Consider the following 24,407-nt stretch of genomic DNA (forward strand, 5'->3'; position numbering starts at 1 on the left):
CGTCCCTCCCGCCCCCCCCCCCGCCTCCCCATTGGCACGCGCCGCTCCACCAGGAACCGACGCTCACTGGGGCAGGCGCGCAGCACTCACGCGGCACCGCCCCCCCGCCTCTTCCCCGTTGGCTCCCGAGCGTCCGGCCCGCCCGCCGGGCCCCGCCCCCGCCCGACGCCTCGGCCAAGCGCAAGGCCGCGAAGGAGGAGCCGAGCTTCCCATTGGCGGCGCCCCCTTCAGCTTCCTGCGGCTGCGATAGGCCGAGGCTGCAGCCAGTTCCGCGTCCCCGCCGTGGGAGCGCTCTGAGGCGCCGTTGCCCGCCCTCCCCCCCCCCCCCCGCGGACCTCCCCCGGCGGCTGAGGGACGGCGGACGAACTCCCGCCCGGGCAGCCTGGCCGCGGCGGGGAGTGCCCCGGCCCCCAGCGGCTCCCCGCAGGTGCCTCGGCGGGCTCGTCTGGCGGGAGGGCGGCCTCAGACGCCGGCGGGACAGGTGCAGGCCGCTGCCGGCCCGGGAAGCCTCCCCACCACCGGCGAGAGCAGGACCGATCGCCGTCGTTAACAACCAGTTAAGGCGGCCGGTATCGCCCAGGGAGCCGGGCATGCAGCGGCGTGGCTGGGGAACATCCGGGAAGTTTCCTCGCTAACGAAGCGAGGAGGCCCTGCAGGGGTGCCGCCGGACAGGCCGCGCCGTGCCCGCCCTCCTCGCGGCCTCCCTTTCGCCCCTCGCCAACCGCCGGAAAAGACGCCCTTCCCCCCCCCCCCGCCACCGGGAATAAGGGCAAATACTTGTGTCTCGGCCAGCTCCGCAAATGCACAGATGCCGCCTTTTTGCCAGGAATTATTCGCCTTGTTCTACCAACGCGAACGGCTGGGCTTCCCCCGCAGAAGTAGCCTGGCTGGCTCCGACGAAGACTGCGAGGCAGGGCAGGGCGGGGGGCCGCTTCCACCACCCCTGCACAGCAGACAAAACGCTCCGGCTGCTTTTGCCATTGGCACTCGACTTTGATTTCACGTACTTCCCCCAGGCGCCAATCTGCAAGGTCTATCGTAATGCAAGTGACACAGACGGAAAGGCAAGGTAATGAGATAATTCACCACAACATCCTCAGAAAAGTCATCCCATACTAGGGCTGGCTAGGATTTCACCAGTACAACGCGTCTGGGGGCTGAATGTAACAACGCGTTTCTAGACAATGCAAAGATTTGGGAGCCGATAGTAATAAAAACAGAAACAGTACCAACATTAACATTTTAAGTGGTTAGAAAGTTACTATATATTTTCTTTTGAAGTGCCTTAAAGGTTCCAGGCTTGAAAAGGTTAAAAAAAAAAAACAGAAGGCAGGAAAAAAAGGAAAAATAAATACATGTCAAGCATGATAAAATAACATCAGATCTGCAGAACAGTATTAGAAAGAATCCTGAAGTCACCATTTTTCCTACTGTCAAATATAAGCCTGTCTTGCAAGTACTGTACTATAATAAGCATACCCAACAAAACGGAACTGTAAAAAGCATACTTTTTACTCAAAAAACAAATGCGCCAGCACAACAGCTGCCAATCTCAGTTAAGAGAAGCTCCAAGTTCTATTACATGCTTTGTACAACTCCGGTTTATTTGGAGTAAAAGGTCCCTCCCTTCATGGTCAACTACTTATGTCCATGTGCTGCATTCCCTTAAGACAGATAACATACATCAACTTGCAGGAACCAGTAGGAACAAGAAAGCAGGAGAGGAGAAAAATAATGATACACTGGTAGCCGAGAATATTTTAGGTTACCTCTTTCCTGCAGATTTAAGAATTTTGTGAACGGAGTATTTTTTTATTGTATTTTAACAATTGTGCCACAGTCTAAATGTTGGGTAATAGAACACCTAACTAGAAAAACAGGATTCATTGCTGCTGCTATTGTGCATAATTTCAGGCAACTGGCTGAAGCAATGTCACAAGTTGCTTCTGATTTTGAAGGTATCCCAAGCTAGGAGCTCAGCCTGATCTTCCCAATAAATACATATACACCCCCCCCGTAATTGAAATGAGAGCAGCTGAACCTCACTGCCAATGAAAATCAGACCATTGGTATTTAACCCTGAGCACCTGAACTTACAGGATGCACAAGCATATCACTTTCAGAACCCAGATTCTCCTGTTACCTGCCTGCTTTACAAAATAGCCCTAAGGATTAGTTAACACGTAAAGTACTTTTCAAAGTACATTACAGTACCAGTTATTATTAATAGTAATTATTATCAATGTGGGTAAAATTGAGGCTTTGAGTATCAGCTCCACAGACACCCACTTTTGGTTCTTGCTGATGTGCCATAATGCTTCAGGCAAATAACTGATTCTTTGTTTGCCACCAGTTGTAGTGGTTACAACAATGCTCTTTTTTGGTATGAAGAGCTGTTATTTCCTCATTAGGGAGAGAGTGATTTTTCTAAATACAGTCCTGTTAACTCTTGGCAGCCACTGAAGAATCAGCAGCTCTCAGCTGTTGTGTTTTACTCTATTGTCTAGAGCACCAAGCAAAAAAGGAACAGCAACAAAAAAATAAAACAAAACAAAACAATCACCATTCCAGCTACATACTTGAGCACATGAACTTCCAGTACTTGTTTTGGCGACTTTCCTTACCGGATCAGCATATACTCCAACTCTTTCACACGTCTACTTGTTTCAGTTATGTCTTGTGCAGTATCATAAAAAGAAATTTGTTAAGCCACCTCTTTGTTTTGTAGTGAATCTGTATAAAGCCTGTCACTAACTGTTGAACAAGGAAATGGAAAAGAATTTATCAGAAAGATAAGCTTTTAAACCACTTGATAGTCTACATATAATTCACCCTATTAATTCTTGAGCTCCAGTTTCAAGAGTTCTGAATATTCACCAGTGACTTTGTTTTGCAAAGTACTGCAATTAGAAATGATCTGACTTTCACACCTTCCAACTTATTCTTACATAAGTAATCAGTTCATTTTAAAAGAATCTTATTGTTTGAAAGTTTTCCTTTTTCCTTCTTTGAGGCATCTCCTTCAAAAGAAATTTCAAATTTCCAAAGGTTAACCATCAAGTTTCAGTATTACAGTATTTTGAATCTCAGATATATTCATTACTCTGGGATGACACCAAGTCATAAAAGATAAAAAGTTTAGAGTCATAGATAAGTGAGTTGTAATACATCTAAAAAGAGCTTTTTGACTCCTGAGGCAGTGCAAAAACACATAACTTTACACTACTCCTCTTTACAAATAATCCATCAGTTTTGTAGATTGTTTAAAACCACACAAAACAGCAATTACAAAACAGTTGCTGAAACATCAAACCGTCATTGTGCATGTCATTAAAACAAACAGCTCAAAACTTCCCAAGAAATAATGTTAACCTTGTCATCTGTGAAGGACTACTCTAGTGCAGAGATTTTTTAAAACAAAAGTACCATATTGGATAGCAGCACCTGCCACAGGAGAAGGGAATAGTATTCAAGAGATTAGATTTATAGAAAGAGGTTAAAAAGCTAGCCTTAAGCCTTGCACAAGGACAAGATTTTATGTAATGCCCCAGGACTTGGCAATACCATCACCGATTTTAAACTGAAGTTCTCAGTAGTTGAATGAAAGATGGAATGAGGATAAAAGAAGTGGTAGAAGTAGACCAGATGTCAAAAAGGACATCCTTGTTAAGACTTCTTTCTATGGGTGAACGTCAAAAAGAGGCTTGAGAACAGAGAACGCAGTGCCAAGGACGTGGATATGCTCTACCATCTATGCTGAATATGGCCCTACAACTGCAGTTCTAAGCTAACAAATGGATGTGTGTAACCAGGTGAAACTTGTAAGTACCTTTAACTATCTCACAAGCACAGCGTACTAGGTAAGATTTTTTAAGAGATGGTAAACTCACCGTTTTGCTGCGTGATTTTAATACTTCCCCCCCGCCCTTGGAAGTCTAAGGGACTTGAGGTTAGTGAACTGAGAAAACTGAATGGATAACTATTAATTTTACAAGGGAGAGGCAAAACAACAGCTGAGAGTCATTGTTTTCTTCAATGAAGGAGACTGATAGCCATTTCCTCCCCATTGAAGCTCCATGTTTAGAGAAGGTGCAGTCCATAAACATGCCCTACCCTACAAAAAGGCAGGCTTTAAAAACCCAGTTGTACTCTTTGCCTAGAATGTACTGAAAGCTAAGTGGGAAGAAGCATGAAGTAAGTTGCCTTAATAAATGTGCTACAGTCCCATAAATAAAACTGTCGTGAGCTGATGAAGCCAAAATCTTTCGCCTCTCAAATAATAATGTGCATAACATGTTCATGTATTGGAGACTGCTTCATTAGGGTGGGCCCAGGTGACAGTCAGAAATGAAGATTGCCTGATAACACAGATTACTTCCAATCTCACACAAATTACAAATGTAGTTATTGTATGATGAGAGCTATGAATTAAGAACTCCATGATACATAGTTTCTGTTTCTATCCTCCCAGCTTATTTCAAGAATCCAATACTCAGAAACCCATCTGCTCTACAGCTTTCTTGGTGAGGCCAGCCACTCCAGGCAGCCAAACCTATTACTTCACACACATTCCTTAGTCCATTTGTCCTAGGTCCTTCACATACTCACAGTGTTCATCTTATAGTTGCGTTCTCTACTAATTTCAGACATTTCACATCCACATTCCCTACTAATTTCAGTCACCTCCAATCTCTAAAACCTTCCCTCTCCTATCTTCAGGCACGGGCTTTTTTTGTACAGCCATCAGGCAGTAGCAATTTAAGCCTCTTCACTTGAATTCCAGGGTGAAGAGACAATGGCTCGCTCCAGGAAAGGCTTAAAGGGAGTGGTGCATTCCAGGCAAGTAGAGGCAGATCAGGATATGGTGAATTCAAGCCGCAGTACTGAACGTTTACGAGAAAACGCCATAGCATTCATTGCACTATCAGAAACACCTTTTTTATATCTTCCTCAACTTCTCCTGATTTCTGATAAACTGCAAGCATCCACTAGTGCTGCCATTTCAACAGCATTAGCTAGAGGCAAGCACGCAGACTCCTCATCTCCCACTTCAATACAATCCTAACCACCAAACCTCTACCACTTTCCAGTTCAGACAGTTGCCCACCAGGTCCTTGCTTGGTCCTGATTCAAATAAACTCTTTTTTAGGTAACAGACATCCTTTCCCTTTAGCCAATTCTGGCCGTGCATCTCCAGCAACGAGTTAACATACCTATTGGTAACATACCTATCACTCAAGGTAGGCGTAGATGGATAAAAGCTTTTTCCCACCATTTATCAAAAACTGCAAGTCAGTTACAAAAGTACCGTTGCACGTACTAACGCCGTGCAAAACAAAACCGACCACGTCAGGATTACCTTTAAAGGGATTCACCACTTCTGAAGCAGTGCCCGCTCGCAAACTTATTAGCGGGTGGCATTCTTTAAGCAAGCAGGAAACAAGATAAAGCACAGGAAGGAAACATTTTCGATTGAAAGGAACGCTCTGAGCCTCAGCTGCTACCTCTAGGCCCTTCCACCGCCCTCACTCGGCTTTCCCAGCGAGGACGCACCGCTGCAGAAGGCGAACACACACGCGGCCCGCGGCCGCAGCCCCCCTTCACCGGCAGCGCCGCCGCCCTCACGGCCAACCGCGGGGCCCCTCCGCCGGGCCTCCACACCGGGGAAGGCGGCAGAGCCCCCACCGCCCCGGCAAGCCCCGAGCGGCAGCCCCGGGGCCTAATGACAGCCCACGGGAACGGACCCCCTCCCCAACCCGCCACCGCCTCCACGCATGCGCGCGGAGCCAGCGCGGCGAACACCGTCGCGTCGACTTCCGGGTCAGCGGTGGCTCGTACTGCCCTCCCCGCCCCGCCATGGAGGCCGGGCAGGGTCCCGGCGGCGGGGAGGTCGGCGACCCGGCCGAGGTACTGTCGCTCGCTCGGCGGCGCTGCCGGGGGGGGGGGGGGGGGGGGACACGGCGAGAGCTGTGCGGGAGCCCGGTGGGGCTAGGGGTTGTTTCTGCCGAGGGCGAGGCGGCAGGCGCGGGGCCTGCGCTCGCCCTGCGCGGGCCGGGGAGGGGGGATTCCTGTCAGCCTTTCGCCCGCCCCTGCCGTGAGCTCCCTGGCGGCCTGCGGAGGCGCGGGGTCGGTGCCCTTGAGGCCTTTCCGGCGGCCTTTCGCGTGGGGCGGGTCCCGGCTGGAGGTGTTCTTCCCGCTACCGGCGGCTTTCTCACGTCTGCCCTTCTCCCGGTCGGCGATCTGGCAGGGTGCCTGGTCGCACGCCTCTCAGGGCAGGAGGGGGTCACGCACCTCCGGTAGAAACTTCTCACCTGATGGCAAAACAGCTGGCCAGCTTTCCCTAAATACATGCATGCAAACGGCCAACACGCGTTGTGTGATTAAAACCCTGGCAAATATTTTAAAAGGGATTTACTGAGCTGTCAGATTCCATCTCTCTGGAAGGTTGGTTGCAAAGGACCAAAGCAGGCTTCTCTGAAGAAAAAGGAGTGGAGCGAGTTGGGAGCTGACTATGCACAAACTGTTTTCTGCTCTCTCATGTGATTTGCAGAAGCACTGGACTTTTTTAATGCTATATTTCATGTGACATTTATAGACAGAAGGCACCAGTTCCTTGAGTATAGCTGTCTGAAAGTACAGGCGTTACAAGGTGTGAAAGTTAGACAAAGTTTTTAATTGAAAAATCCCCCCAAACCTTTCTTTTGCTCTTTCTTTTCTAATTTATTTCCCTAATGAAAGAGGGAAATACCTAAGGCTTATGTGCCAACAGAGGAGGAAAGGAGACTCCTCAAGGAATGTGCTGAAGAGAGTGCCCGGTATAGAGGTAAGTTCAGTTTGCTGGTATATTTGGCTTGCTTTTCTTCCACCCTTAGTTTTTGTTGTTATCTGAGGCATTAAGGAAGGCAGGCCCAGGTCAATATATCACAACAGTTCACTAGCAAGCTTCACATAGTTTAAAATTGCATCCCAGTAAATGTTCGTACATGTAAGATTTGCATTTGTTAAGAGTTTGCAAGACAAGGAATTTTGTGAAAGGTGCACCATAATTTGTAAGGTTTATTCTTTATAACAAGATCCCTTCATATTTTAAATTAATATGCTTATTAAAAGTCTGAAAATAGATACAATTTATGGAGTCTCATTATGTTTCTGAATATTTTTTGTTGTTATTTCTACATTTTTACTTTCAGTTTTTGTTGTTATCCCTAGAATGCAAGAATAAAACAGTTTAACTTAGAACCATTGCTTTCTGTCTTTATGGAGACTTGTGAAAAGAACAGTGTATAAGTAGTCGCTTAGCTCAACTTTTGGAGAAAATTCCAGCGTCTTTGCATGGCCAGATGTTTGGGCATATTTCCCCTGTAAATAAAAGGCAAGATTCTCAAGCATGATTCTGCAGTCAGTAATGATTTCTGTACTACAGCTAGTACACAGGAATAATAAACTTGTATTGTTTTCACAGAATACTTTATGTCTCATCTTCATTTATTTGAAATACCAATGTTATGGGTTTTTTTCAGAAAACTGAGAATTGATTGCCTTACTTCTTAACATTGTTTCTGTAATCCAAAGGTTCAAGGCATACCTGGTTTTTATGCACCTGGTCAAGAGGTTTGAACAAGCCTCCTAATGTGATTTTTACCCACTGTTTTATTGCACGTTGGTAGATTACTTCTGATGCTGATAGGTGGCTTAGCAGAAACCAGGACGGATGAAAAATTTAGCAGCTGATTTGCTAAATTTAGCACACTGGGCCTCTGATTTCTCCTGGAAGCCAGTACTTTCAGGGGCAACTTCAAAGGCATTGTGATTTTCAGTTAATGATCCCAAGTTCTGCTTTATCTTTCTCCATTGCTTTGGCATTCTCCTCTTCCACTTTTATTCAAATACTTGGAAACCTTCAGCTTGTTTGCTAAAATCTAGCCATTTTCCTTATATTTTTGTAAGTGAAAAGAGTCAGGTTCATTAGTAGTAAGATGATGATTGGTTATGGCTTATTGATAATCTCTCACCTGAAAGACAAGATGGCAGGGCATTGTTTGTTCTTCTTGAGGTGTTCTGCTGTGAGTTCTTGATTGTCAACGTAACTTACTGCCCTGTGCATCTTTATACAGAGACTGAAGAAACAACATGAAGGTATTTTTGAGAAGCCCCAAATTAGTTTATTGAGTAATTTCACTGTAGGGTGCTACAAAAGTAATTGAGAGATTTTTTTCCAGTTGTGCACTGTGCTGTTATCTCACTGGGAGAGCCTAAAGCCCATCACTGTTTTCTAGGTCTCCTGTCTTTGTTTCATTGTTCTGCGTCACATGTACCTAGATTGTTGAATTTGCTGTATTAAATACATATTATTTGAATGTCCCTTTGCAAGAGGTATGGGCTGCCTGTGTGACTGCCCTGACATCCTCACTTCTTATTGTATCAGTTCTTGTTATTCACAGATATTACTATAAATTTGTGTATCTTCAGTTTGTTTATTCAAATTTCAAGCTGTAGCCAATTTTTACCCGTTCTTACAAACTCCCTCTGTTTTCCTGTAGTTTCTGTTGCCAGCTTCTATTTCAGAAATGCTTGCTAGTTATTTCATAATTCAGTTTAATGTATGCTTTACTGGTATTACTAGTTTTTAATCACATTATCATATAATATAAATTCTGATACTGTTAAAAATTCTCACTACAATCCAGAATTTTATCCTTTGCACTTCTAATCTCACTAACAAAATTAAACCAGATCAATATGACTTTTTCCTCATAAAACCATTTTGACTAGGGTACATTACATTCCCATCCTTAATTATGTGCTGTTGATGTATCAGGCGTCCATTATTTTTCCTGGAATTTATTTTGTTCTTGAAGCAGAAAAAGTACCTTTTGCCCTTAGCAGTGAAAAGCATTGATATTTTATGATTTATTAAGCTGCTTTTGTTTTTCCTACACTTGAATAATTATTCGTATTAGTTTTTATGTATGAACCCAATTTTCATTTACCTATTATTCTTCTAATTTCTAGTTACCATTTCAGGTCATTTATATGCTCACATACTAGCAGCTGTTTCCATTAAATTGCGTAACCTGTCTTTGATGTCCGGAATATTTGTGTTGGGCCTGTAAATCATTTCAAACCTCTAAGGGTCAGACCAAAGTTCTCTGTAATAAGTTCTTGCAGATTTTTTAATATTTTTTTTTAACACACACCCTCCCCCTTGTTTTTTTTCTCTTACAGTTTAGCTTCAAATCTGCACTGCCATTCTATATCTCAGAAAATCTAGAACTCTAAATTTTGGAAAATCCAGGTCCAGTATCTCTAAAAGCATCAGGGGTTTAATCTTTAATAGATTGGAAGAACTTATTCTCTATTTTGAAGTGTTACTGTAGTCTTGCTTTGAACCAAGGAGACAATACTTTTTCTTAAAAGTGACATTGAGTCGTATTTACCCTAAAATGCTGGTTGGACTCTTAACCTAGTTTAGACCTGTCAGAATTTGTGAAGGAATAAACTGTTAGTTTGCAAAGTATACTTTAATACTGTGCTGTCCAAATGCTAAAAAATATTGTTTATCTTCAAATATGAACCTAATTAGCAGATTGTGTGCATCAAAACACTATAAACATCTAGCGCTGTTGCAAAAATATCCCTCCTAGGTATGGTTAAAGTCATTGAGCCTTTTTGTAACATCCATATTTTCAGACTTGCATAAGATGTAATTTCATTATGACATATCTAAATCTTTAATGTAATTAACTTTAGTCTTTTGTCATGTTTGTTATTTCAGTGTCACTGTATCTTTTGTAGGGGTGGTGGTCTTTACGAATAGTTTCAAAGTTAATCTTCCCAATTCATGATTATCATTGCTTGAAATAAGTATTCCTTTTGTTTCTTGCCATCTTCAAATGCTTCCTGCCACCTGAAGTCTTTCATTATGATAAAAATCAACGTGAACTGTTAAGCTGATTGCGATAGGCAGTAATGCTTTTCCATGTTTGTCATCTTCTCTGCATTCCTGACCCTACCCCTGAGTTGTATAGTTTGATCCATAAGCTACAGAAAAAGTTGCCCTGTTCTTTAATTTGCTGATCAGTAAAACATGTTACCTAATTTTAATCAATTTGAGTTATATCTCTGTAAGAGTTAGACTTTTTCCAAAGTTCTTATGTTAAAATCAAGACTTTTGGTTATCAAAAATTTTTAGAGGCACTGGCCTCTGTGTAACTGCCTTCCATCCTGAAGAACTGTGTATGCTTCTCTGGTTTAAAGTTCTGCACCTTGCTGCTGTAGCAGTTGCAGCTAGACCTGGAGTCTTGTCCTTAGAGCTTTATCCCATCTACCATTGGCTTTTGTATTTTAGAAAGCATGAAGTCTAATGAAGACAGGATGACTTATTAACCAGTACTGCATAACTTGTAGTAGGTCTTAAAAAGTGGAATGGTGAATGTTTAATAAATTATATACAGTTTCTTAAATATATATATGTTTATATTCTTAGACAAGTGAGCTTAGTAAGGCCTAGCAACTCTCACTTTATTGCGTATTTTATTAAGTCTGGTTGAAAATACTAAAAACATAATTAAAGCAACTTTTCTTCTTCTTCTTCACAGCTTTTCCTTTGGCTGCAGCGAGCATGCTTGCTACTAGTTTCTTAATTAGGAGAGGTAAAGTGTAAACATACTTTGGGTTAATTTGGATTTGTTGAGATGAAATATATTTCTGCTGTTAATAAAGTTACTATAATAATACAATGTCTAATCTACTTGTAATTAAAAGAAGTTCAGCCTCTTCAGCTAGCTACGTGACTTGCAGTTCCTAAAACTAAAGAAGGAGGAAAACTTTAAATTAAAAGCAAATTCTTGCTCATTTTATGTTGTTTGACAAATGCAATATCTTGATGATTATGAAACAATATATTCTATAGTGTGTAGTAATACTGTGTGTGATATGATTAAAGAGTAATTCTTAGATTTTTATAATTTTATGGGAAATTCAGATCTTAGGTTTTCTTGAATTTTCTTCAACATTAAGTGTAAAAGAGTAACATGCTGCCTACAAACGTAACTACAGACTAGCCTACAAACATACCTACAGTTGATGTTTTTCAGCTTAATTCTTAATAACTTATTACTAATTACTTTGATCCTCATTTTCAGGTATTCTAAGAGATAGCTCAAGATTTGGCTCTTTTACAAAAGTTGCATGTAAGTAAAAGCTACATATAAATTCAGCTTGTATTCATGCCTTAGGTTCTGGAGTCTGTTATGCAGATGTAATTCCCATGAGACTTGCTGGCTGATTCACTGTGACTCCACTCTATAGAATCACAGAATATCTCAAGTTGGAAAGGATCCATAAGAATTGTTGAGTCCCACTCCATGCTCCTTGCAGGACTACATAAAACTAAACCATATAACTAAAAGCGTCATCCAGACGCTCCTTGAACTCTGACAGGCTTGGTGCCATGACCACTTTCCTGGGGAGTCTGTTCTAGTGACCGACCACCCTCTCAGTGAAGAACCTTTTCCTAATGTCCAGTCTGAACTTCCCCTGATGCAGCCTGCAGCTTCATTCCATCTCCTCGCGTCCTGTCGCTGGTCACCAGAGAGAGATCAGCACCTCCTCCTCCACTGCCCCCTTTGAGGAAGCTGTACATTGTGATGAGTTCACCCCTCAGAGCCTTCTCTTCTCCAAGCTGAACAAACCAAGTGACCTCAGCCACTCCTTGTAGGTGTGTCCTGGAGACCTTTCACCATCTCGGTCACCCTCCTCTGGACACACTCTAATAGTTTGATGTCCTTCTTATATTGAGGTGCCCAAAACTGCACACAGTACTCAAGGTGGGGCCACACCAGTGCAGTGTAGAGTGGGACAATCGCCTCCCTTGACCAGCTAGTGATGCTATGCTTGATGTACCCCAGGACACAGTTGACCCTTTTGGCTACTGGGGCACACTGACTCCTATTCAACTTGCCATCAACCCAAACCCCCAGTTCTTTTTCTGCAGGGCTGTTCTCCAGCCTCTCATCCCCGAGTTTGTATGTCTAACGAGCATTATCCTGGCCCAGGTGGAGAATCTGGCACTTATAGAATCAATGCTTACATTGGTACAACTGTGCCTGAAGATAGTAGTAAATGATCTGATATATCAAACGAATAAGTTTCACCTTCCTCCAGTTAATTCTATCAGTCAGCAACTTTTTAGCTATGTTTCTTAACTACAACATCTTATACTGCAAGAACCTATTCAATGTCAAGAGGTAGAACATTTCATTTATTCACCGTCTTTGAATTTGTGCAGCACGTTTTGGACAAGTTTTGTTTATAGGCTTTCCATAAAATTGCTTGACAAGTGTAATGTGATAATTAAGATAAATCCATTGTAAATAGATACTGTACAAGCTTACTTTAAATTACTTTGCCAGAGTACACGCACCCCTCCCTTCCTAATTTGAAGGTCTTTATTCATGCGTCTCACTTGTCCCATTCAAGCTATTTTAGTGCCTTTTTTTCCTGGACATTATGTATGTACAATTGTAGGAAAACAGCAATTTCATGTGAATGATTTTGATTTAAGTATAATCAAAACTAAATTATAAATTAACCTTTTCAATGGAATACATGACAGTAAAACAGGAAGTTGCCATCTTGCCAATCTGCCCAGATACAGCCAGTTACTCTTACAGTTTACTTCAGTGGGAAGAGGGTAAAACCCATGATTTGTGGTGAAGGAAGTGTTGTTTAAGCAGATAAATGAATGTGAGAGACTAGGGCTGCCATTTGTTTATGCTAAATTCTACTCGCTTTCTTTGAATGCCAAACAATGGTATAACACAAACGTTTCTAATAAATAATAGAATTACTATTTTCCTGATAGCTTCTACACATTTCTAGTTAAGGGCCACATTCCTCCTGTTTAATAGAACTAAGTTTGGAATCAAGGGAAAAAATAAGGAGCAGCTGGACTGGACCAACTATTCTTGATCTTAAGGTTAGAAGTCAAAATACTTCTGGCTTCTCCTTTTTTATGTACAGTGGAGGCATATGGACTTTCATTTCATACTAAAAGAATTTTCCATAAATTGTGTGGTTTGGTTGTTTTTCAGTAAGTAACTTGGTGTGATTTATGTGCACTTTAAATATGGGGATTTTTCTGGGACACAGTTGGAGTGTCAAAGGCCTGAGTTAAGCGATTTTCATTTCATCCTCATATTGCTTAGGTCAGATGTGCCTGCTGCCTGCAGGATCTTCCTGAAAATTATTGCCAGGGACATAGTTTACAGGTCCAAATTATGTCTCCTAATTTAACTGCACATTCCTCTTGCAGTGAAATCTGATTAAAGGAAGCAGTGCAGTTGTGTGTTGGTTTGGCTTTTTTCCCTCCACGAATTCTGAAAGAAGAGCATATGCAATTCCAGGCACTGCTGCTAGCTCATAGCTAGCTGATATTAAACAAGACAGTTCTTGCTTTTCTGGTGTCACTGATCTGAGCATATTGCTGCTGCATCTTGATTACAGTAGTCTGTCTTTGATAATGGTGTGTGTGTCACTTGTGGTTGTTAGATTCTTATTCTGAAGAGTATCTATGCCTCATTACAGTAATTGGTCTTTTATATCTAACACATACAGTTGAGTCTGGTTTTCTTTAGTCTCTGTCTTGCATCTTTCCCTGCTTTGTCCCTCTTGGTTTTATCTGGAAGTTGAGAGGTGTTTCATTTTCTAGATAGGAATTTTCAGATTCCAGGATGTTCTTCTGGCTATAGGAATTACTCATAACTTTTCTCAGTAGCCTTCTAGGCACTCTGACAATTTAATGGAGCTTCTGGTTAGTCATGACTGATACACTACATTGACAGCATCCCCTTCAACACAGCACAGAGATATTGGTCCTCTACCCCTCTTTGGCAAAGAAGGGTAAGATCTGTATATCCTACTTCATGTTAGCCTGCAGTGGGACCTGGCCTCTTTTATTGATCTCTGATCAGCTTCTCTAAGGGCTTGTCACAGTGAATACAGAAGAAGCAGAGAGCAGCAATATGTAATTTACTGTGCTAGCTTCAAAAATGTGGATTGTCTGTCTGTTAGTTCTGTAATAAGAGAAGCCAAATATTTTAGCCAATAATTACTTTGGGTGAAACATCTTCCAGAGAGATGCTTCCACTTTTCTTGACTGGAAGGCCTCAAGAAAAGCAGACGTCCTCTTTGTAGTTTATGCCAAAGAGTAATCATCTTTACTGCTTAGCTTTAATTTGCTAAACATTTATTTTGAATTCTTGTTGGGCCATTTTTCCTTTTAGGGGCTTGTAATTTTTGCCTTTGTGCATATTTACAGCATTTGAGGTGTCTTCCAATTTTTTTGACCTGCTAAACAGCTAAACGCTCACATTTCTCATTTGTAAACTTCACTCATAGTTGTGGCTGTTCACCCCTTTTCCCTTGGAAAAGGATTTTTAACCTCCTTTTGAAAATACAGACTTCAGAACAGTATCATGATTTAACCCCAGCTGGCAACCAAACACCACACAGCTGCTCACTTACCTCCCTCACAGTGGGATGGGGGAGAGAATCAGAAGGGTAAAAGTGAGAAAATTCATGGGCTGTGATAAAGACAGTTTAATAGGTAAAGCAAAAGCCATGCACGCAAGCAAAGCAAAGCAAGGAATTCATTTACTACTTCCCATCAGCAGACAGGTGTTCAGCCATCTCCAGGAAAGCAGGGCTCCATCACATGTAACGGTTACTTGGGAAGACAAAACGCCATTGCTCCGAATGTCCCCCCCTTCCTTCTTCTTCCTCCAGCTTTATATGCTGAGCATGATGTCCTATGGTCTGGAATATCCCTTTGGTCAGTTGGGGTCAGCTGTCCTAGCTGAGTCCCCCCCAGCTTCCCGTGCACCCCCAGCCCACCCACTGGCGGGGCAGTGTGAGAAGCAGAAAAGGCCCTGATGCTGTGTAAGCACTGTGCAGCAACAACGAAAACATCCCTGCATCATTGACACTGTTTCCAGCACAAATCCAAAACATAGCCCTGTACCAGCCACTCTGAAGAAAACCAACTCTATCCCAGCCAAAACCAGCACTAACAGGAATCACAATTCCAGTGTCAGTACAGCAGGGCAGGGTAAAATCCCCTTTTATATTGATTGCCAGGCAATGTAATCTACAGTGTGAGAACCTCAGAGGATTAATGTTACTGGTAATTACCTCTTTTCAAAGATGGTTGGGAATCTTTAGCCTTTGTATTTAGAAAATACTTGTGCATATGAAAGAAGGGTCTAGTCCTTTTCTCTTGCAAAGTCAACAACAAAACTTCTATTGATTGCCATTTAATCCTTCATACTCCGTTTGACCCACTCATAAAACTTGAAGGAGCCAGTTGATGGAAATCATCAGTTTTAAGCCCGGAAAGAGCTATCGTGATCATTCATTCCTGTGTCCTGTCTAGCAGATGAAGATAGCTCATGCACTAAATTGAAAGCATTTGCCTAGTGATTGCAAAGGTTCAGCTAATTCAGTTGTTTGCCCTCCAGCAACCGTATCATAGAATCCTCTTCAGAAGATACTGAGCCTAATGCTAAGTTTATTTAGACTTCTCTTCTTACTAGTGAAAGCCTTTTCAAAATCTGACTGTTCTGATGGATTAAATTAGCGGAATTTACTGCCTTTGATGATTCCTGACTGTTTTATCATCTTTGATAGTTAATTGTTATTTCTGGATCTTGGGGAAAAACTGATGGCAATTATTTTCCTTTTTTTGTCACCTTTCATTCATCAAGTACTAGCTGAAATCATCTGATGCTCATGCCGTGTCTAAATCATTGCTCTATTCTCTGTTCAGCTGTTGCATTTGGGTTTAGTACCCTTTGTCTGCAGAGGAAGTGGAGAGAGATGATTACTGCATGTTTTTGGTTTAGATCTAAACTGGTTTTTTTTCTTTTACTCAAGATAATGTATAATTTATTTGAAATTATTATTTTTAAACTATGTTGACTATTATGTTACAGCATATAAAACCATATTTTTTTCTTTTAAAAAAGTTGCTGGAATGTGTGGATACCTGGCTGGAAAGATATCCTACTTGCCAATCTGTAGCGAGAAATTTAAGAAACTGAAGGATTCCCCAATAGGAGATGTTCTACGACAAGCTCAGAGACATAGTTCACATAAGTAAGAATTTAATTCTCTTTTAAGTTTAAAACTTATTCTTGAATAGGACATTTTAAACACCAACAGATCAAGGCTACATTTGCAGCTTTCAAAGACCTTCAGAGCTGCACCTTCCCTCTTTCCCCTATTACCCCAACTCTACCACTTTCAGGAAGCTGTATCTGTTACCAGTTGGCCAGCTATTAAATATGCATTTTGAGCTCTTTACATACAACTGATCACTTTGAGGAGTAGAAAAACATTTTACTTAGCAAAATGTATTCCTTATAAATTAAGATGATGTTTTCCTGTGGAATTTACTTAAAGTAGTGTGACAGCAGAGGTTCCCTCCTTAGTTTAGAAGTAAACTAAGTTAACTGAAATAGTGTTACGTTCTGGAAGTTTTTCCCATAGTTTAGTTTGATTGAAGTAGGAAGAGGGTGGAAATGATTTCAGTGTTTATCAAAGGAAAGAGCTCAGTAAACAATATCAGTGCAGGAAGAAGCATGGTGGTCAAACTTACTGCTGTTTGTTTAAATCCTTTACATCTGTAACAGCATTATGCTGTACATACGAGAAACTCATCAGGTTCTTAAAACTATTTCCTGTTTTGTTCCAGAATGTTTTCTGCATCAAGTGGTTTTTAATTGCAAACTACTTTCGGAATAACTCACTTAAAGCCTTGATTCAAAACTGGGAGAATAGTGTTTGGATAGTGAGTAGTAGTCCTGCTATGTATGTGCTAAGATTTGTTAAATGTTTATAAAGGATTTGGTTAAATTCTTAATTACTTTATACGTTTAGATTTATGACAGTTTGGTCTGTAAGATTTATCTTTATTTTGAAATGTGTACATTTTTATGGCATCAAACATAATTTTAGGAATTACCACTTTATACATTTACTGTATAAACTCAGCTGAATTGGAGCTGGACTTGTCCCTTCACTCCCCACCAGTTTCTAATAAGAAATTGTCATGATCGTTAACTGTGTTTACTCTAGGTGAGAACTGTTTAAATACCATCATCTGCTGCACCAATAAGTCCCTTCAACCTTTAATGGCCCATTCTTTTGTATCTGTAAAATTTTATGACCTAAGTGATAAATGCCTTTTTTCCTTGGTTGAATGGTTAAATTCATTCAAATTGCATTATTGTCCACACATGCTACTTTTTTAAGCCAGCAACAGAAATCACTACATTTTCGTGGTCATTTTACATCTTCTAATTAATGTATTTTAGTAATTCTGATTTGCAGTTAAAAATAGGTAGGGAGCTAAAAGATTATATAGTTCTTTAAAGCTGTGTTTGCGTATACTTTAAAAATATAATTGAGGCAATAAAATGGCTTAGCTCTCTATGTTTATTGTGAGAATATACAAAGACTAACAGCAGATGTTTTTCATATGGAACAAAAAGTACAGTTAAGCAGAAATTTAAAGTTAAAAATTAATAAATACTCTAGAGACATTCTAGTGGCACCAAGTGGTGGCATTCTTGATAGAGAGACATGTTGTGTAGTGGATTGCAGGGCCATTCCGAGTATGTAGTGAATATTTTAGAATATCAGGCATCAGTTTCCAGAATATTCTTTATATGATCTTACCTTTCTCTCTTAAGAGAAAATTTGTTAATGTTCCTGCTGAATTCAGCAACTCAATAAACCTTCATAATTTAATTTCCCCAAGACAGCTCTTCATTCTCCTTTTCTTCTGCTATTTGGTACTGATCAATTACAGCAGCTTCTAATGATGAAGGGTTTTAAATTGCAAATTCTTCCTAAAAGGCCTTTAATAATAATTATAGTTTATGCTACCACTAGTTACATGGGCACACCCTGTATGCTACTTGTGTCTGATGCATTTTCTGTCTGAAGACTCCCTGGGGGAAGGTATTGTCATTTTTGTCTTGTAAAGTGCAAAATACTTTCTCTTTCGTCTTCTGTTCTGGAGATTTTCAGGCATGAGTTAAGTTTCTGGGAGGAAGGGAAGTGATGGGGAAGGGACTATATAAATCTTTGCAATGTAGAGGGGAAAAAAAAAAAACCCAAAACTTTTTTTTTAAGACAATAATTCATGTTGGAAACTAAACCATTTAGAGTAAAAGAATATTTTCTTAAACTGCACATATTGTTACTCTTATAGTTCCATTTTTAACATTAGTATTTCTGTATTTAATTGTATTATTTTCCAGTCGTTCCAGTCGGAAATCTGAATTTTCAGACATGCCTTCTCAGTCATTTACTGAATCTTCTTCTCCAAGATCTGGATTTCCACTTTCTTCTAGCTATTCAGATGATTATAGTTCAACAGATAGAGCCCTCTCAAGTTATGAACCCGTTCCATTCAGTGCTTCCCTGAATGAATCTTCACCTACAGGAATCACTGATTACACTGTTCAAGGTGTGTTTTGTCTTAATATTTAGCAGTTTGTAGTACAATGACTTGCCTTTCTTTTAGATACTTGCTCTTACTAAACTAGGTATTTTAATCCCATGCAAACATACATGGTACTATATAGTGGTTCTGAATGAAACGTCTTGAAGTTCCCAGAATTTTTACACAGAAGATAGATATATGTATTATTTTGTGTTCTAACTGTAAAGTAAATTCAGGGTTTTTTCATGCTTTGTAGCTCTAATTGCAAGTAAAGATTGTAAATGAACTTACGTGGTTTAATCTGTTGTGAAACTAAACCTGCAAAAAACTCAGCCTGACTTGAAGTTCTTTTTGACTGAAATTAAGGTGAACATGCCATCCTTTCACTGCACTAAATAAGCTATAGTTTCTACCATTTGTCTGCTATCCTTTCTGAGGTTATTTAATTTTCACTAGCAGTGGTGCTGTAACTGTATACTACTATAATTCAGTGACATTAAACTGTTTTTTATAAGGTGGCAAACATTTAAATCTTCTCAGAACTGAATGCATATTGTGTTCTGTCCGGCAACAGCTGATTTTCTCACAGAGAACTAAAATGGTTTTCAAGTACTGTTCTGTGCAGCTGTTCTCCTCCTTCCAGTATGAACTCTGTCCTCAGCTATTGCAGGGGAGACACACGATTCTGAATTCAGGTCTCTGGTACACAAAGGAGGAATTTACTGTCAAGTGCAGAGTTTTGTACTTTGAATTAGTTTGGATTTTTTAACTCCTTTATGGAAAAGGTTTTATTTCACAAAAAAGCCCTTTCATGAAACTCGGTTTTAGTTACTTAAAAGTATCAGATGTAAATGTGTCAAGGAAATGGTAATCACACTTCCTCACAAATATCAATAGTTGGTAGAACCTTAATTATAGAACCAAGATCCTGCATTATAAATGTAGATAAAAGGATAAAATGTTTATCAGGTGATGTATGATGGATATAGTCCTAATTCTTTGAAAGCAGAATTTAAAGCCTGAGTGCAAACCCTTGAACTTCACTTAGATTTCTCTTCAGAAATCCTAAATATATCAACTGTATGATTATCATAAATTTTACATAAAGTGACCACAACTATTCTATCCATCAGCTACCACATGGTTGTTAGGATTTCTGTTGCGTAAAATGAAGAAAAGGAGTTAACTGCCAGTCTTCCAAAGCAGTTTGACAAAATGAAAAGGCTAAAAGAAATGGATTAATTAAAGAACACATATATTGTCAGTTGCATTTAGAATTGCAGCTGTCATGCTCCTTTTCACTTGGGATTGAGCTGTAATTAACTGGCATTCTAGAACAGGTTGTAGCCAAGTTTTGGTGTGTGATGCCATTTCTAGTATTTTGATGTTTGTTATGTTTTCAGATCCTGCTCCAATTCCAGAAGAAAGTCGTAAAAAAAAAGGCATCACATATGAGGAATTAAGGAATAAACACAGAGAGACATATGAGGTAATGCTACCACCAAAGGCAGAAACTCCAAACAAGTTTTCACAGGAAAAACCAGCTAAGGAAGGTAATACACTGATTTACAGAAACACATAGTACGTTCAAATATTGGCAATAATGTTAAAAATGGTTACAAACCCAAGGCTTAATTCTGCTTATGCTTTAAGCAATTTATTTTTACTGTATCTGCAGGTATCTCATATGTGATGTGGTCTGTAGTTTTAGATTTCAGATTAATTCTTTTTTCAAAAATATTGATCTTCCAATAGCAAATTATAATTTCTTCTCTCTAGCCATATTGCTTGGTGCCAGACTGAGAATCTCATAACTTTTGATTTATTGAATATATCGAACAACCTCTTTCAACAAAGAATTCTCTGAGGTCAGAGCTATACTGAAGAGTTTTAGCTATGGAAGAGGGTGTATGTTTTAGATAGCATTGTTCTCTCAAAATAGAGCACATGGTTGATGGTTTTGGAGGGGGGTATTTATTTTTATGAATTGTTTCATGTGGAATTAGTGGATTTCTATAGAGGCATTGTTTGTAGAGGTTCATTTTCTACATTAAAACTCAAAGGAAGGAAACAGTATTTGGCAGGAATATTGAGATTTGTTTTCACAGTGAAAAACAAAACTTTACACAGCAAAATAAGAATGCAATGTCCTGAAGAATAAGATGCCATTCAGTCAACTCTCTGACTCAATTTTTTGAAAAGGAGACACAGAAGCAATTCATAATTGCTTGCTCTAGAACTTTTTAAATTTAGTGTGGCATCTGTGAAAATGATGTTAGTAAGAGGAATGTTTTACCATTTAACACACTGCTGGACTAGTCAGCTTGAATTGTTTGGGTTTGTATGCAGTTTGGGTTTGTATGCAGTGTCCAGTCTTGTCAATCATGTTGCAACAAGATTTGTAGGAATAGCTAGTGTCTCCTATTAGGCATAACAGGTGGTAATAAGTATAGAAAAGTATGTTAAAGCAAAAAGTTCTGAAGCAGTGATAGTAAGCTTTGGAACAGTGTTACTTAAGAGTGTCAGTCTATTTAATGCTGGTGAATTACTTTCTCCAGATCATCTGTCTTTGGACAGACCTACACAGTCTTGAAGTAAGAATTATAAACAGTTATTGGGTAATGCTTTAAATCTGTTATTTTAAGGATGAAAGCCTTTTTCTCTTATCATGTGACTATGCCAAATGAGACATGAAAAAATTATTGAAGCTGTAGTTTCAGATTGCTTCTAAATTCCATCAGCTGACGCTTCATTGATTTACACGATGTTTCTTTTCCAAGCTATTTCTCCACAAATAGAAAGCCTGGAAAAGTCACTTGAAAACCATACACGCAAATCTTAAGCAGTGTTCTGCAAACCTTGCCATATCCCACAGTAAATCTTGTGGCTGTGAAATGACAATATGCATTCATTATTTTATTTTTAGTTATTCGAGGTCTATAAAAGACCTCTATAAAATGTTGATCAAATACTGCATTCTGTCTATTATGTTTCTGTGTTCCCTTTGATGGTTATACTCAGGCTTTGAGAACAGAACTACACTGAGCAGTGCATGAGATTTGTAAATAAACTTTTAAGAGTATCTCTGTATTTTTAGGGAAAAAGAGTAAGGAGGAAATACAAAAATTCAGAAACGTTTCACAAGTGGAAGCACGTTTAAATCTACAGTTCAGGGATTCTGCTGACATTGCGGGCTAAGATCTGATTTAGATTCTTGTGTCACACTGGGCACGTTACTTGTTGTATGCCTATTCATTCATCCTGAGTCATTACACCTTTGTTCATCCTCTTACCTCTGTGTCGTAGGAACCAGACTAGCAAATAGGAGAGTGTTTCTGCCCCCTGTTGCAAGGACATAAGGGAAAACCACGTTTAAACCAGTTTTAAGCAGTTACTAACTTCCATCTGCTGGCGCCTTCTCCGTTCATTGTAGCTGTACAAATATGTGCATCTGCATAGTGATCTGAACTGGACCGTTTTCCAGGGAATGAGCGCAGCCTGCTCAGCTACCATGGTTAATAGAAAAGGAAATCAAATTGTACTTTGAGAGAGCTTCTCATTGTGCCTCAGTGCAGTATCAATCAGCTTAAAAGAGATTTGTCAGTGCATTATGCTAAGTTTACTGACATCTCCCTGAAACAAGAACCATGCATTCTGCTCTGTTCCACTCGTTCTACTGCAGATAGGTATTAATAGCCAGTGGGCTTAGTCATTAACCTGCAAGTAGATTTATAAAGGGGTGCCTGAGTAGTGTCAGTATTCCTACTGGATCGTATAGATCCATCCTTTACCCTGTCAGTGATGGCAGTCAGTTGCAGACTACTTTGCAGCTCACTTTCAAGAGACCATCTTTTCACTTTCTGGTCATTGTTCAGTTACATACGACATACTTCTGAATAAATCCGTTAAGACTAGTACCCTGGTTTTTTTAGTCTCTGACTAACTCCTATACTAAAGGAAGCTGCCAAATAATAATGGCTGAGTAGTTTCCTAGTAGGGATTACTGATTTCTGTTTGTTTGTCTTTGAACATGTTTTTAACTATCCTGAATCCATCCAATTGTGCACGTAACTAGATTATGTAGCCACATTATTTATCATAACATTCCTTGCCTGTTTCCTCCAATTGTCTTTGTTTCATCCACATGTTACATTTGTTTCAAAGTAATTACAAATTCTGTAGAGCAGGAATTAGCACAGTAGGCCTCTTGACTGAATATTAATTCATTAAAGAATAATGATTAACAAACTCTTCTCCCCATTTATTCAGAAGTATCTTTAATTAGGTGTTTGTTGTGCTGTGACTGACACTCTCCCCACTCACCACTTTAAATCAGAATGCATTTCATCATGCTTTTCAGCACTGTGTAAGATAAACTTTTAAAGTTAAATTCAATCATATGTGACTACTTTTTCTGCTTTTCTTTAGTTAAAGTAAATAAATATGGAGATACCTGGGATGAGTAAGAGCCGAATGAAGAACTGAAGAAAATTATCTCCTGTCAGCTACCTTGAACTTCATCTAGATTAGTCACGAGTATCAGCACCTTTGGTGTGTTCTGCCAGGCACAGCTATTAATAAATGAGAAGAAAATCCTGACTTGCTGGAAGATTAAAAAAAAATATTTAGGCTTAGTTTTTTTTAATTTTGCATAAATGGCAAGCAAGGCTATTGTGAGGTTCATGACTATAAACCATTTGTGCTATTGTTTAAGAATGAAAAGGGTAACTGGCAATAACTAATATAAATGTTTAGCAAAAGGTAAAAATATATGTAAATAAATGCAATCACATGTGTTGGGAAGGGAAAAATATCAGAATCTTGTCAAATTTTCAAGACTTGCATTAAAAGTTACCTGTAGAACTCATCTCTCACTTTGTTTTGTCTGAAAGGGATATGCTGGAAACCTCAAATTGTTGTCTTGCTTCGTTATTAATGTCTGGAATAATACTGAACTGTTCAGGGAAAAAGGGCTGAGGAACTGAGCCAAACACATAAGTAAGCATACTTCACTGTTTTTTGAAAACAGTTTCAGAGTGCCAGCTATATTTTTAGACCAATATTCTGACTTGCCCACACTGGGTCTCTTCAGACAGTCATTTTGGAAGAAAATGATTGAATGAAACTGCAGATATTTAAAATAGCTACATTTAAGTGCAGAAGGTTAAACCTGACAAACCTTGGTAAAAGTTTGAATGGTATCTTGACTGTTAATATTGGGTTTTGTGAATTTAGCCTTATTTCTGAATTTGTGCATGTCATGACAAAAAACCCATGTTTATGGAGAAAAGATCCTGATCAATGGAATATTGCAGCATTATTACCTGTAAGAAAAGAGCTACATTGTCAAAATTACTGAAGGTTATTTCCTAATGTTTGCATTGCCTGCTCTGTCTCAATCAAAATGTTGTCTTCCATTAGGGATTCTCATAGTCTCAGCTGTGCTGTTTCATCTTGCAGCATTGTGTTTATTTTGGGGTCTTGGCTGTAGGGGAGCAAAAGCTATGATGAAGTTGATAGCATAAAGGCATTCCTGACATCCTTGTTGGAGATGAAAAATAACTTACCTACCAAGATGAAAATTTTCAAAGACTTATTGATTTAGTGGACTAGCAGCAGAGCAGCGTGAATGAGATTATTTTGGGGGGGTACAGAGCAATCAGCTGAAATGAGGGGGAAGTTGAGGATGCTTAAAGAGCCAAATACTACTTAAAATAATCAAAACAGGAAGATTGCTTTCAGAAAAGCTGATCTAAAAAAAAGGAATGTGCTAATCAGATAATCTTGAAGCTGTATCAAAAATTTAACTTCTAGAGAATGCTTCTCGTGGCCGTGATGAGAGAACTCTGAAAATACACGAAGTCTGCCAGAATTACATTGCCATGTTTTTTAGTGC

At 39.7% G+C, this 24,407-nt stretch overlaps 1 protein-coding gene across 2 annotated transcripts; it reads left to right on the plus strand.

The window, feature by feature from the left end:
• Window positions 1-5,756: 5,756 nt before the first annotated feature.
• Window positions 5,757-23,374, plus strand: OCIAD1 (OCIA domain containing 1). Of its 2 annotated transcripts, XM_075025580.1 has the most exons (8): window positions 5,757-5,907; window positions 6,739-6,823; window positions 10,599-10,652; window positions 11,145-11,192; window positions 16,026-16,155; window positions 18,327-18,535; window positions 19,915-20,064; window positions 22,940-23,374. In XM_075025580.1, exons 1-8 carry the CDS (start codon window positions 5,857-5,859, stop codon window positions 22,975-22,977), a joined length of 765 nt encoding a protein of 254 aa, XP_074881681.1. In that variant the 5' UTR covers window positions 5,757-5,856; the 3' UTR covers window positions 22,978-23,374. The 2 variants fall into 2 exon arrangements, with proteins under 2 accessions (XP_074881681.1, XP_074881692.1); XM_075025591.1 differs by lacking the exon at window positions 6,739-6,823 and having other exon boundaries at window positions 5,760-5,907.
• The last annotated feature ends 1,033 nt before the right edge of the window (window positions 23,375-24,407 follow it).

Source organism: Buteo buteo, chromosome 1, assembly GCF_964188355.1.
Source record: "Buteo buteo chromosome 1, bButBut1.hap1.1, whole genome shotgun sequence".
Taxonomy (NCBI): Eukaryota; Metazoa; Chordata; class Aves; order Accipitriformes; family Accipitridae; genus Buteo; species Buteo buteo.